Raw genomic sequence first — 15,945 nt, forward strand, 5'->3', positions numbered from 1 at the left:
CGCAGACGTTTTCAGTGGACTGGGACAGCTGAAAGGCGTGGAGCATACAATGCAGCTAAAGCCAGGAGCCGTAGGAGTCGTCCTGCCAGCCAGGAGAGTTCCAGTGGCCCTTCAAGACAAAGTCAAGGAAGAGCTTCTGCGCATGGAAGAACAAGGCGTGATAGCAAAGGTAAAGGGCCTGACGGAGTGGTCGAGTTACATGGTCACAGTCATTAAGAAACATAAAGTGTGGATCTGCTTAGACCCCATAGCGCTGAACAAGGCGTTGTTGTGAGAAAACTATCCTATGCCTACTCTCGAAGACGTTGTGCCGAAGCTTGCGGGCGCCAACGTTTTTTCAACCTTAGAAGCAGTATCGGGTCATTGGCAGATAAAGCTAGACGACTCAAGTTCCAAACTTTGTACAAGGAGTACACCGTACGGGCGGCACAGGTTCTTGCGCATGCCTTTTGGCGTTGCCTCTGTTCCGGAGATATTTGAGGAAGCGATGCACCGCGTCCTAGAAGGACTGCCAAATGTCGCAGCAGTAATGGATGACATTCTTCTCTGGGGCAAGACTAAGTAAGAGCACGACCACAATCTACAGCTTCTTCTAACATGCTGCCGAAAACAGTATCTTCGACTAAACTTGAAGAAATGCTTCTTTTTGCAGCGACAGGTGCGCTACCTGGGACACGTGCTCAGCGCCGAAGGCCTGCGTGTGGACGCCCAACGTTTTCAATACACTCTGGAAATGCCGACACCAAGAAACTTTAAGGAACTACAAGTGTTTTTGGGCACTATGAATTTTGTGCAGCGCTTTATCCCAAACATGTCTGTAGTAACAGCACCACTACGAACTTCGTTGCGAAAAGACATTGCATGGATTTGGACGGAAAAACAGCAAGATTGCGTGAGGCTCTGATTCAAGCACCTGTGCTCAGCTATTTTGATGCAATCAAACCCGTGACGCTATCAGTTGATGCAAACCAGCTGGGGGTAGGCGCTGTGCTTAAACAGAATGCGCAGCCTGTTGCTTTTTCCTCACGGACACTCACAGAGGCACATGCCAGATACGCTCAAATCGAAAAAGAAACTTTAGCTATTGTTCATGGATGCACCAAATTTCATGACTACATATTTGAACAGCATGCAGTAACAGTTGAAACTGACCACAGCCCCTTAGTGGCAATATTCAGTAAGCCGCTATACTAGTGCCCGCTACGTCTACAACGCATGCGCCTAACTCTTCAGCGTTATCGTATCATTGTGATGTACGAGCCTGGCAAAGAGCTGTTCCTCGCTGACGCCTTATCGAGGTTTCCTAGTAAATGATTCTTGGAAGAAAACGAGTAGTTTCAATTGAATGTTCTTGTATGTGTTTCAGCCTCTCAATGCTCCCTGCAAGATTTACTAGCAGCAACCAATGATCACGGCACCCTCGTAAAGCTACGGGAGTACGCGAATACAACGTGGCCGCTTCACAAGAAAGAAGTCCCGGAGCCACTTAGGTCGTATTGGGCGTACCGGGATGAAATACATGCACAGGACGGCCTCGTATTTCGAAGCAACAGGGTAATTGTACCACAATCAAAGATATGGGAAATGATGAGTCTTCTTCACGCAGCGCACGTAGGAGTGGATAAGATGAAGGCGAGAGTAAGAAACGTGATGTTCTGGCGCAATATTTCCAGCAACATTGAGCAGTTCTGTAAAGCCTGTAAAGTGTGCCAAAAGCAACAGCCTCGACACCCTAAAATGCCACTCCTGAGTCATGATGTGCCCTCACTACCATGGGAAGTCGTCGGCATCGACTTGTTCTCCTTTGAAGGCCACGAGTTCGCCCTTATTGTCGACTTCTACTACTTCTTTGAAATTCGAGAGTTTCGTACAACAACTGCAAGCTCTCTTAACACGTGGTGTTCTCAAATTTTCTCGGTCCACGGCTTGCCCAGGAAGTTGTGCACTGCCAATAGTCCGCCTTTTAACAGCAGTGAGTTTAAGGACTTTCTCAACACCTTGGCTGTTGATCACACCACCTCAAGCCCCTATCATCCGCGTTCCAATGGCATGACGGAGAGAGTGGTTCAGGAAGCAAAAAAGCTGTTAAATAAGTGTTCCGTTAAAATGCCTGTGTTCCAAATGGCATTGACTGAATGGCACAATACGCCACGTGATGATGTGCTCCAGTCCCCCGTGCAGAGGCTGATGGGACGCCAGACTAGGACTGTTCTGCCAGTACCTACCAGCCACTTGGAATCACGGACCATTCCCCCTGACGTGGTCCAGGGCCGCCTTCAAGAAATACGCGAAAGAGAGAGGACCTACTACAACCGTGGCAGCAGGAACTTGCCGCCTGTGAAGCCAGGTCAGCAGGTCACAGTGTACGATGCAAACCAGCGGACCTGGTCTCCCGCCATCTTTCTCCGACCAGCCGATGAACACCGCTCAACGATCGTCAGGACTGAAGACGGCCGGGAAATTCGGCGCACACGAGAGCACCTCCGCCTGGTGGACCCACAGCCTGAAGCGAGCCTCGTTCCCGACGACGTATCTTCCACAAAGCCCCCTCAAGAACTACGGAGAAGCACAAGACTTCGACGCGAGCCCTGTCGGTACCCTCAACAAGAGACACGGTAACCTCGTTTTAATTTCCCCTGTACAAGGGAAGATCTAGCAAGGCTGAATAAGTGCAATCTCACTCTTATATGTATGCACTGTGCATGACCCACCGCGGCACTACCTTGCATATATATCCCGTTCATTCTTGCAATAAAGTTGTTCATTGCCTGACCCCGACTCGCCTACAAATATGGTTTTCCAGAGGCTAATGGAGCAGCGTGCGCTGCGGGCCACTTGCTGAAGATTGCCTCCTTCAAGTCTTTGAAAATGAAGAAATGTTTTTCACTGACACATTTTTATTTGGGCGAGATATGCAAACACGAATTCCGAATACACTGGCGCCAAAGGGAAGCGTTGGCTGGATATGATTGAGCATTCCAATGACGTAGCACGCAAATGAGCATCAGCGTGTTTCGGCCGTCGACAGCCCTGCATCGATAAGGTTCTAGAACAGTCACTCAGTGAAGCCCCGCTGAATGATGTATTTTACAATGGAGAACCAGAAAATGCTATGTGACACGCAGTTTACTGCGTCTGCTCGAATCTCTCCCTCTGCATATGGCAAGGTAACTTCTCCAACGAAAGCAATGCACACCTAGAGTGACTATACGCAGGAATACATAGGTAGTGCTTTATCGTAGCTTAGAGGCTACTGACTACTTCGGTGTCTCGTTCACAAATATAAGGGTTAAAAGAAATGTCGGGCCAGTGAGCATACCTTGGTGCTGGTCCCATCGGGTCGTGAATGTAGACTCGCCCTAGACCACGACACCGCAGCACTCCTGTGCTGTCCATATGTCTGGTGCTCCTGAGCAAATACCAGCCGTTTGGCACTGTTCATGCCAGAGAGCAGTGGCTGCCTAGCCGGCAGGCGGCTTCGAAGGCCACTTTCAGAAGCCGCCGTCTCACCGAGTTTGAGTTAGCGATGAGGCCGCAATAATTTCGGATCTCCTTAGCGGTCAAAAGTGGGTCGTACTCGGCAGCATTCGGGATGCGTTCCTTTTGGTCGGACGCTGCTCTCGATCGGCATCCTCAAGGCTTGTTCTTTAGGCGGCCTTCATTGTGGCACGCATTCAGAATTCTGCCAATCAAGGAATGCGCGTGCTCAGTAACTGTCGCAGTTTAATGTTACATGCCCCAGTCATACGCGGGAATATTTCTATACGCTTTGCCCCAAATATACCCAGCATGGCTGATCCCATACGACATTCTGCATGGATAGTTCTCTCCTTTTATAAAAACTTGGTCACATAATTGATAAGGGTGGGCGCCTTGTCCCTTCTTTCGTTCCTTCTTAGTGTGCCGTTACCGCTGGCGCTTAATTTTTCGAAAGCTATGCACCAACTAGCCCTACAACGTGTTTTACTCTCTTTAGTACCCAGTCTATTAAATAGGACGGGCAACATCGGTCGCTGTCAGTATTTTTCGCCATTGAGGCTCGAAGCATAAGGTTATCTATTGGCAGCAGCAACTCCTCATGAGCAGTGAGCGCATCGGGTGAGGGGCGTATTAAAGAACGTTTGTACTGCTTGGTATTCCTCTAGCCGATTTTAAGCCGGCGAAAACGGTGATCTCGTGGACAACGACTTCCACCTCTATTTTTTTCACTGGCCTTTCGCTGACTTCATCCTAACAGAGGCCAACGCTCCTTCATATGACGGCGTCAATTAGACGACTTCGGCTGCGTGGAGACATTTGGTGAATGGGTGAATGTATTGCTAGGTTTTACGTGCAATATAACGATCTACTTATGACGCCGTAGGGCATGTTGTTAGGCCCACATATACATTAACGCCAGTGCAAGAAATGAACAGAAATCTTGTGCACCAAGCACTGTTTATTAAGTTGGTCACGCCTTTCAGGCATATTTCACATTTCACAGAGAGAACAATTTTGCAGGAATAAAATTCAAAATGTTATGGAACAGTAGAAGCACGTAAGTACAACAAACCGTGTGCCTCGAGAAAATGGCGCGAATTAGTACAATGTGTAGTATTTCTCTAACAATAATATTGCAACGCCCACACTCAAGAATATACAAGGTAAACTGAAATAACGCATGCGTATCTGTGCATCTGAAATACTCACTCAAGAGAAAGGTGCACCTTGTCGCTCTATTTTTTTCAATAAACATTAAGCACAGCGTGATTTGGGGAAAGGTGAGTGGAGCCTCGAGCTCAGCAGCGCAACGACGTAGCCTCCGACTACTTCAGCAGCCTGCCTGTTTAAAGACCTGTCTCTACGGATGTTGGCGGTCGTGGCGGCTCGAGTTGATATAATGAAGAATTCTTTGGACTGCTAAGCACGAGGCCGTGGGATCGAATCCCAGCCACGGCGGCCGCATTTCAATGGGGGCAACATCCTAAAACACCCGTGAACTTAGGTTCAGGTACACGTTAGGAAACCCCAGGTGGTCAAAATTTCCGGCCCCCACTAAGGCGTGCCTCATAACTACATTGTGGTTTTGGTATGTAAAGCATTATAGTTTTTTTAATAATAACGTAGTTCGCTACATATAGAGTCCCAAGCTGCAAAAGCGTATGCAGATGAGTCAATACGGAAAGTGCTTGCAATCTCTCGTTCTTTTTCCTCTTGCGTTTCTCCTGCGTTTTGATTACTTCCCTTTTTTGTAGGAAGTCCCTTACACGGGTGTCTGCGCCCGTTCTTCTCGTTTACCTGATCACGCAATACGCTGCGAACAAATTAACTCTACTCGAAAACATTAGGCCGCGCTATCACGTTGCAAAAGCGAGAAATAAAATTCCTTTGCCAGCCTCCCGTCAAAGTACGCCCGCGGCACGTCCGCTTCGAATGGCGCGGCAGCCGAAAGTGGTGTAGAAGCCATGGTGGCTTTAAGAAACCTTGGCTTGCAGCGCTCCAGCGGCGCCACCGCGAAACACAGACCGAATGACTGTCGGCCGAATGCAGCCTTCATGTGTCGCCAACCCTCTTGCCCCCAGCGTATACCACAATGCGACAGCTTGCCTTCACGAGCGTTCCCCGACGTCGTAACGAACTTCGGCGGCCACGCGTCTCCGAATGTCGCGTTAGATTTGCTGAGCACTGTACCTTGCTGGCGCGAACGTGTGCGGAAGTACAACATATACCTTCATTCGTCTAGGCTTCCCGCCAAGTGCCTTATGATCTAATTGATTTTTCAAAAAATACGTTGCGTCAGAAAATTCGCAAAATATGACTTACGAAGAAGCTGCAAACACGACAGCCTTCGAACTGTAATTCGAATACCTGAGACAACATAAGATAAACTCAGATACAAAGCCCTTTTCTAGCTGCCGTTTAAGATCTGCCTGAGTGGTCGCGGCCGTTAGGTGGCGGCACTGTCTTTGGATTAGCACGAGTGACGTTACATCGTGCTGTTTTAGTTCTGATGACATATATACATAAGAAGTATAGGTTTACGTACAAAAGGCAAGAAGTGCCGGCCCACTGGGATAACTTAATGGCTGCGTGGTTGCGCTGCAAAGCTCGACGTCTCCGGTTTTACCGCGGCCGCCCAAGCCGCATTTCAAAAAACGCGAAGTACAAGAACGCTCATGCACTTTGATTCAGGCTCGTATATACCGCCCACTACGGCCTGCCACATATTCACAGCGCGGTTTGGCACGAGAAAATCCGTGATATCATAATTTTTAAGATGTATAATCATTATCATCATCATCATTATCGTCATCGTCAGCAGCAGCAGTGGCAGCAGCTGCCTATTCAGGTCCGTTGCAGGACGAACGCCTCTCCCTGCGATCTCCAATTACCCCTGTCCTGCGCCAACCGATTCCAACCAGCACCTGCAAATTTCCTAATTTCACCGCACCATCTAGACTTCTGCCATCCTCTACTGCGCTTCCCTTCTCTTGGTACCCATTCTGTCACCCTAACGGTCCAATGGTTATCTAGTCTGCGCATTACATGAGCTTCCCAGCGCCATATTTTTCTCTTATGTCTATTAGAATATCGTCTATACCCGTTTGCTCTGTTATTATATACGCCTTAAACGTGCCGGTATTCCCTGGTGGAAGGATTTCCTCTTGTGGTGTATTGTATATTGCTGTCTACAAATGTTGAGATCTGGAGCATTAGGGAATGTACCTCCTGCCTGAATAAATTAACTGAAAGAATAGCGGAGCACCACTGCCTTGATTATTAGCCTGCATTGCCCTATTCTTTCTTCGTAGCAGATAACGCTATCATGATGCTTTGTGCCATAGAAATGCGTTCCGCATCGGCGCGCGTCATAGCGCAACCACTTATGAGGGTTCTTAGCCCGAGCAAGATTGGCTTCACCAAAATTGAAGCCAAGAAAAGGTGGCCAAGCACGTGAATACGAGGCAGTGCGCTTTATTTTCTTCTACCAGTGATGGACTCCTATGCAATGTTTCCTCATGCACCACACAGTTCACAACGTTAAGGGAAACGCCAGGATAACATCTCCAGCACATCCTTAAAGCTTGTTTCTTGCTGTCTCTACCTCTTGAAATCAGACGCTTAATTCACGGGGAAAAATCACGCGCAAAAGCCGACACGAAGAGACGGCAACCAAACGGTCGCGCGCGCAGAGCGACATTAAGAGGTCGGTGCCCTCGATACAGCATGTCGCCGTAGTTGGATATTCTTTGAATTGATCAGTACGAGCGAATGAATCATAATACAGACTGTCGTAAAAGCATACCGCGCTACAAATCTCGCGTGTTCGCTTATAACGACCAGCACGTATGCAACGAGCCAGAAAGCTGAGACGCCACCCGAAGGCCCCGTCTTTTCGTAAGGGACACCTCGTAGTAACCACAACTTGCAGTGCAGGTGAATATTAGAAATGCGCGTAGGTACCTACAGTTACCTCACAAACCCTACATGAAAGAAAATGTCGCTTGATTAGAAATGTCGCATGTCAAAAACGCATAGAAATCAGAGGGCCGAATCTGAACCACGAATTTTTGTCTGCCTTTATGGTGTGTCGGTGCTGAATAATAAAAATAATAATAATATACCTTTATTCATAAAAAAAAGTGGTACAAAGTGCCAAGGCATTAGGAAAGAAGTTGCTACAAAAGCAACTTTTCTGGTCCTAATGACCAGAAGGTCCAAAAGGCAGCAGACAGCTAGGAGCGAGAAAAAAAAGAAGAAAATGAAAGGAAAAGAGGAACAATGAAAATGGAGACGTACCGAAAGAGGTACTTACGGTGGTACGTACCGCTTTCGCAGTCCACAGCTTCATTCGCTTAGCTGCAGTTTGATGGATTTGTTGAACGACAGAAATTTCTCAAAACCTCCATCAGAAAAATGTGTTAAAAATTGACAACAAACGCGAAATAGCTCTCGTTTCAAGTTCGACGGACTTTTACCCTGCTTGTTTCTTTATTTTAGCATGTTGGCGCCCAAACATTGCACCGATTGGTGCGACGCGTCGTAGAGAGAGAGGGTGGTGGGCAAATCTTTTTTCCGGAGGGACGAAAATCACGCGATGTGAAACAGGCTTTACTCGGAGGCCGCAAAGTGCACGGGCACATGCTGGCCCGGTCGGAATTTTAACGCGCCACGTCGTTTGACATGCCGCACCTAAAATCTATCCCACATATGTACGTGAGGCAATCATCAACAGCTCGCAACCTGGCAATACCTTGCCGTTTTGTGCCGACCTACTCGTAAGAACAGTGGGCAAAGAAAGGTTACAATAATGTGCTTCATTACACAAATTGCGCTTTGCTGACGGATATTTGTTGCAATGACACTATTTAGGTCACGTTTGTTCCACAAGTGCGTGTTTCAGTATTAAAAAATGTTGGGCCCCTTTACGTCTGTGGGGGTAGTAAACGTCGTAGTGGTTAGAAGTTTCTCGAATTAGCAACTTGCCGCTTTCAGAATGCCTTATATGTAGAAAAGTAAGCTTCGGAATGGTTTGCTTTGCTTTTATAGTAGCGCTCTTGATGGCGTATATTTGTTGCGATGGGATAAGCCGGTATGATGCCTTTCATCACTGAGTATTTCTGTAGATAGCTTGGCCGACAGCCGAGACACTTATAAAAGCATACACAGTAAAGTTGGTAACGCTTGTAATTGTCTTCCAGTCTGCCAAGGTCAGCATGTATGGGCGACGGCATTCGTGGTGCTTTTTCCGAGATGATCCCCGAATACCGCCACCGCGCGGTGGCGCTGCCATGGCTCACATTGTTTTCAGACGTCCGCGCACGTTTCGACATATCTACGAGCGCACGCCTCCGGTGTGATGTGTGCGCTGTGCGGCAGCGCATACCTCACATTCTTGCAATCACCGTCATTGGTTCTACTTTCAAATGAAACTGGTTTTCAGAAAGTAAAGGGCTGCGTGCATTCATAGAATCGTGTTTATGATTTCACAACAACGCTGGCACAGCTTTTTAGCATACACGCTTCACGTTGCTGTTATGACCATTTCCTCTAAAAAGCTGCATCCACCAATTTCTAGAGAGACAAGGCGAAGGGGATGGCTTCACGTAGATTTGGCTTCGAAAGCTGGCTGCGTAACGTAATGCTTCCGCCTAGTTCATTTCCTTCCTCCAAGAGCTTTGCCCTCTATACACATGATACAGTCGCAGAACGACGATGCATATGTACATGTGGGCGTATGCATGCCAAGCATTTAAAGCAGGCAGTGAATAGGGTAGACTGTATTTATGTCTTGCGGCATGACACCGTAGCCAGCGACAATGACACAGCAAGCAGTTGCCAAAATATGCACTGTCCAGCAGGTCTGCCGATACAGTAGTCTTTTCTGAACAGTAGACTTCGAAATATCAATCCTTCGTTCGTTTAGAGGTTTCTTTTTTTTTGTCCTTATAGTTTAGCCCAATCATACAAACATTGCGAAATGGCAATGGAAACACTGCGAAATTGCTCACCTATGCGGGCATCAGCATGATCCATATTTTTGCAATCACTGATATATTCCTGAAATTCTTCTTGCGCAGTGTCATCAGAATCCTTGGCTGCAGCGGATCAGATACGACAGAGTGTTTTCTCCACGCTCGCGTCTCACCTCGCCAGTGGTTCCTCGATTGTCAAGAGTGATGAGGAAGCTGTTAGCGCTATCATCGTGACCATGGGCTTTCCGGATGAAACGGTCAAGTACATTAACGAACATTTGCGCCAATTCAAGTTCAACTTCGATGCCAATGGATACCTGGCGTCTTTGGCAGCCGCGCGGACTGTGAAGTGGTGGCCATTACTGTGGGTCGATTATGATGCGGCAGCCCGGATGACCGAATCGGGAGCGACAAACGCCCTGTGCGACGGCCCTCGACGTCACATCTACCTCCCTCCCGGCCTGCTCTCTTCGCCATTGCTTTACGCCAAAGGATCGCCAGCCTACAATTACGGAATCTTTGGAAATGTGAGTTGCACCAAGAGGTTCACAAGTTTGCACTTTCACCACAGAGAGCGAATACTAAGAGCTTTTGTGAAAACGTAATGCGGACATTCGATACATGGGTGTGTCGAAGTTACACTTTGTTTTTTCAAGGCCTTGTATAGTTCGCAGGAACGGACCCTTAGCTTTTTTTCAGTCTTCATAACCACAAGTAACAGACCATATGCACGGCATGAAAGCTCTGTGTCTTTGACATCTTGCTCGGCATAGCAAAGATGACGGACTCCGCAACCGAATTATAATCGAGATGTCAGCATGCGGGCTCTTGAAGTCATTCATGCCATCCTACATTCCCCACACCGTCCATGCTTTGAAAACGCATCCTTCATATTCAACAGTGCTACTAGTAGAAGGGCGCCTATCTTAGTGAGGGCAAGTTAGATGTGTGGATAAGCCTTCTTCACAGAACTTCATATATCGCCTAATAAAACACAATTTATTCTGAACTCTGAAATGCAGCGTTCTTTTTTCTTTTTGGGACAAACGTAATAAAACAAACTCAAGAACATATGTGCAGCTTTAGTAATGCCTGAAAGCGATAGGAGAAAGAGGGAATTTTCTTTTCGGGATTTTTCAGGGAACGTGGTACGCGGGAGATCACGTGAAGCTTACATGGCAGTGCGTTTGCCAACATGGTCCCGTGCAGTGATGCTTTGCACTCTGAGTTTGCATGCAGTTTAGTTTACTCGTCGGTCAATGTCCATTTACTGCGATAGCAAATTATTAGACAGACATACGAATTAAGGCTACCGTGTTGATCAGCTGTATAAACTAATGTAAACATTCGCTTACAAACTAAAGTAACAGGAACGTTGTCACGCGCGCACAACCAAACACGAAAACATCTCACTAAATGACTGCGGCCATTCGCTGTCGGAACGCTGGTGCGGTGAAGAGCGACAGCATCAGTGAGCGAATTCTCCTTCCTGCTGCCTGTCGCTTTAACACAAACTAAGAGCTCAACAACACGGCGCACACTGTGCCATCAGCTATCTCCGGTCGGCTAGCCTTCGAACCAAGCGCCGATTGCTCAGCACATGGCCGCGCTCAGCAGCCGCACCTGGAGTAAAAGAGGAGATGCGCACTAGCCAGCCCCCGTCCTAGCGTACACACATCTTCCCGCTCCTTCCTTGCGCACGTGAGAAGACGGCGTGCACCGTCCACGCCTTCCTTCATTGCAAACTCGAGAAAGCGCCGCATACTTCTCAGCTCGCCCTCGCATACTTTCGCTCGCACCTACGGCATACGGCGCACGGCCGAGACGTTATACCACTTAATCCACTTAGACTTTGTACGGAGCATCACAGTGACGGCGGACATTTGTCGGGATGGTCCGTACTTTTGCTATCGCAATAAGTGCTACGGGTTCGAGCGCGTACGCCATCACTAGCTGAGAGGGTTTAACAAAGCTGCTGTTACGTGTGATACTTCGCCGAGGTTATCGTGGAAGGTTGCCTTCTGAATTTCACCCGCCTAAAGGTTTTCACCATTTTGTAAAGTTCGTGCAGCTAAGTAGCACAGACACTATACTCTTAGAAATACTTACACCCTTTGGGCCTTATCTTGTCCCACAACAATAATCGTCATCTGTCTTGCCCGAGTTTCCTTTCTTGAAAACTCGGCGCTCTCTACTTTCCTGTCGAGAATGCTGCGTCACACTGATAACGCGCATGCCGTTCGTGACTGGGAAGTACCGGGCTCGCAGCGTTAAAGAAAGGAAACGCGGTCAAGACAGATGACGATTATTGTTGTGTGACAAGATACGCCCCAAAGGGTGTATATTTGTAAGAGTGTACACCACAGTAAGGGTGCTAAGTACTTATTTTACTGTGTTGCTCCAAAATGTTAAGGAGCTCACGACTGTTCATACGATATACGGTATTGATTCATTGATCAGCTGCACTACTAAATCGAAATTAACACAAATATCAGAAAGGAAGCGTAGAATAGGTTGGAAGCGGCGGCAAACAACCTTTAGCCCCGCACGAATTTTAAGCATCCTCATGGGAGTAACATTTATTAAGCAATCAATCCACGACAACGCTGTCGTGGCTTCACATATCTCTAAGTACAAAAATTCGAACAAACACCTCATATTGGCAGGAATGCCAGTCTTGAAACGATAATCTGTCTCGCTCACCTTACACTGAGCCTTAGTGCTATGAGTCAACTACCGTCGGAAGGCCTATTACAAACCTTTACCTATGTTCCTTCACCGCATCTCAAACCTGGCTGTATCCCCGCCAGAGTCGGAAAGACAAGGCAGAAGTCGCTTCATTGTAGTACGTAACATAATTTATCTACTAGGAACAAAAAGCGCAGGACACATGGTACATTAGCAAGCACTACATAAAGACTGATCAATATTACCAGTAAACAGTCGTAACACCTAAAGAAATATAGACTTTGACACCCAAGGAAGATGTGGAGAGCATTACTTCTCGCCGAGGATGTCGCTCATTTACGTCGCTGAGTTTAGTGTTGCGGTGGAACGTGACTGAATTGCGAGCTACTGGGGTTTGCACGTTGCCTCGCTGCAGCCGCTGCCGCTAGCCGCGTGCTCGCTCTGCCTTTCGCGTTGTCGGCGACTTGGGTGGTGAACGTTGTTTATCTGCAGCAGCTCGCTTCGCACGTTTCGCTGCGTTAAGGTAGTCTCGTACTTCGCGGACAGTGAAATGGCACCTCCTGCCCAGATTTGGTGTCTCGCTCGATGACCTAAGAGCGAGGGGTTCAACTTGGGGCAACGCAGACTCCATAGCGTCGACAGTGGCGCCATTCCTATGACGCGCCATCAAGCGAATCGCCCGCTAGGCAGAGCCCAACCACGCGCACAGTATCGAAGATATTCATCGTTGTCGCGTGATTTAACGGTAGTGCAGTGGTTAGCGCACTCGGCTACGGAACGTAAGTAGCGGCCATGGGGAGTGGCGGTGGGGCAGTGCCCACTGTGGCTACTGTGTGTTTTGTAGTTAAATGAAAATGACGTAACTTGTGCGTCGGTTTTCCCACGGCTTTCTGTCACGCCTTTCTGGTGACGGTGGGTCGTATAATGGACCAAGTAATGCCATCACACACACACAAACACACACACACACACACACACACACACACACACACACACATTGCCCTCGAAATACACATTTTATCTACGAGCTTCCCATATGTTCTCACCAGCCCTGCGGGAAAGAGCGAGATCGTCTTCTATGCACGCCATGTAGGCGCCTTGGCTTGAGTGCGCATCACACCCAAAAAGCGACCGCTGCACAGCTCCTACTCCGACACAGAAGTTCCCGCTCCTTAACAGTCAGATGAATATAATTTCAGGCAAATTACAGCACTTGAGTCACATGCAAAATTGCGCGTGAAGTCAGCTTAAATCAGTATGGGCCGTCGCCTTCAGTGCACTCTTCAGTTTACTCTTCGGCACCCCTTTCACGAAATATTTAGCAGGCTATGCTGCCCATGCAACATTAATGTTCGCATTAACGGGGAAGAATCCCGCCGCGTGCTTCAGGCAGTAGATAGTGTGTCGCGAAGGCAGTCAAGCGACAATCTTTTGTTGTCGCGGAGCGAATGCATCTCGGAACTACTTTTCGCGGGCGGCCTCTTACCGCCGGTCGGGAAAATTAATCAGGAAGGACCGTTTCATTCGCGAGTTCAAATGGCGCCAATAGATATGTCATCTTCTCTGCTCATCGCTGATCACAGTTACACATTGAATCCAATTGGTAGCAAATGACTAGCTTGCCGCGGGGGAAAAAACGTGCGCAAGTGTGGCCGTGTAATAGCTGGAACGTTCTGCCGACTGCGGCGAGCCGAGTCCGTTTTTATCGCTTTTGTGAACGTACATTAACGTACATTTACATTTCTTCTTAATTGCGTAAAATTATTCTACTATATCAACTAGTCAAAAGCACCAGCCACCGCAACTCCAACTGCTAAATATCCCAACGTTTCAGACAATCCATTCATCGTTTAAAAACATTTGCAATACCAGCTGAGGACCCACGCAATATTTTATTGCAATATACTTTCTCGTAAAGGTTTAAGCCTGGGCCAGTCAATTATATACGATCTCGATGTTTACACAAGCTTTGTGGTCATTTTAGATACTAGCTACGGAGCTACTGGGTCTCCTGTATATCTACAACAACGGGACTATGAAGAGCGCCACGGATCCATACAGCAAGATGTGGAACCAACAAGCCAGGCATCACTTCGAGTCAATAACTCGCTGCCTTCTTCATCAGGAAAAAGAGGTATATGGCGTTTTTCGCTTAGTTCACGCTAAATATCCGTAGGGAGAGGGTAATGGAGGGGCCATACATTTGCACTGCAGAAGCATTGAAAAACGGGCGAGTGAGAATTTATCCAATTTTAAGAAGTGTTCCAATTAGAAACGAAACACGAGAGAGAATACAGGACAAGCGCTTGTCTAGCAATTACAGATTTTTGTTGGAAGAAAAAGACTATTAGACAGTGATTATGAACTCATTTGGGCGACGTGTAAAAAAATCTTGGTATCATCACGAGTGATCAGTTAATGCTGTCTCATCGTTTGGTAGGAAAGCTAACAACTGACCTATACATTTGTCCTTGTTCTTGACTATGTTATATTGCTCAGCAATTTCACGTCTGCGCTGATACCTCAATCGTAATGAAACAACGCGATAAACACACTCAGCGCTTATCGTGCGAGGTCAGCTCTTGTACTTGTTGCGCAGCCAAGCGTCAGATACCATTGCGATTCAGGGAAAAAAACTGAATCCGATGATGAGACAACGGCTGTTGTAGCTCATGATTAATGTTATTTGCGCGCCGCTTGGAACTAACACTGGAAGACCACGGAAACAAGCGCAAAGAATTGTAACCAATTAGCCCAAAGCAGTACCCTGCTGAAGCGCCACTCGCAGTATGAAGTATGAGCAGCCACGCGACTGACGTCTAGTACGCTATTTGTGAGCAAAACACGGCAACGCAACCTATTGGGAGTGTGCATTGATAGGAAAGAGTGCCTTAAATTTTGGTGTCAATAACGAAAGTCAAGTTTGGAGAAGAGTACATATTTGGGCTCCTTGGTTCCTGATTACGAGCCCTAAACAACTGCGCTAAACAGGACGAGTGAAGGGACACAGACAACAGCGCTGCTGTCTGTGTCTCTTAACACGTCGTGTTTTTTAGCGCTGTTTTTATTGCTCGCAAGTTTGGAGGTTTCTTAGCGTGTATGCGCCAAGTAGGGCACGTGACTGGCAATACTACTTTTTCTCATTGACCCAGCACTTCCGCACTGATCGTGTATTGGTTTTCTTAGGCCACTTCAATTGTTTGTGTAGTGCACAGGAACGGTCGTCTATAAGACAACAGCATGATACCAACGTTCACACCTTTGAATGCCGTGACATGTGACTATCGCCTTGCTGATTTAGGGCCACAGGAAAACGTCCCATGCGGCTACACACACTTTCGAAGTACATCTCTTGCAAGGCATGATCGGATTTATATACCCTTACCTGTCCTTCCTAGAATGTACGGCGACAATTAATGGGCACGCTGTGTTTTTCAGTGATCATTGTTCAGTGCATCTTTGTTTTGGCAACCGGCAATTTCAATGTTCACTGATGAGCAGCAATTTATGGAACAATAACACACTGTTACTCTCTGATATGCCTTTTCTCAAGCGCGTCCCAGAAATCTTTATTGAAGTATCAAGTCGCAGTTATTTATCTATCTTTGCGCAGTGGGAGATATTCAATCAACAAGTTGAAATGACAGCCAATAAAGAAGCTTCCATAGTCTCCTCTGAGAAAAAAGGAAAACTTAAGAGTTGTGTAAGCCGCTAGATGAGCTACACGTACTTGAATGCCTACATCCTGGCAAATGGATTCAAGGCATTCACAATATTATGGCTCAGATATATAGAAGGAACA

General features: G+C 47.3%; 1 protein-coding gene across 1 annotated transcript in view; it reads left to right on the plus strand.

Moving 5' to 3' along the window:
• LOC135911951 (neprilysin-like) overlaps window positions 1-15,945 on the plus strand; it is a 178,306-nt gene that overhangs the window by 146,182 nt on the left and 16,179 nt on the right. Inside the window, exons 13-14 of the mRNA XM_070531765.1 lie at window positions 9,561-9,982; window positions 14,128-14,277. Of these exons, the coding sequence (XP_070387866.1) occupies window positions 9,561-9,982; window positions 14,128-14,277 (572 nt within the window). The remainder of the gene's footprint in view (window positions 1-9,560; window positions 9,983-14,127; window positions 14,278-15,945) is intronic.

The sequence above is a fragment of the Dermacentor albipictus genome, chromosome 1 (genome assembly GCF_038994185.2).
Source record: "Dermacentor albipictus isolate Rhodes 1998 colony chromosome 1, USDA_Dalb.pri_finalv2, whole genome shotgun sequence".
Lineage (NCBI taxonomy): Eukaryota > Metazoa > Arthropoda > Arachnida > Ixodida > Ixodidae > Dermacentor > Dermacentor albipictus.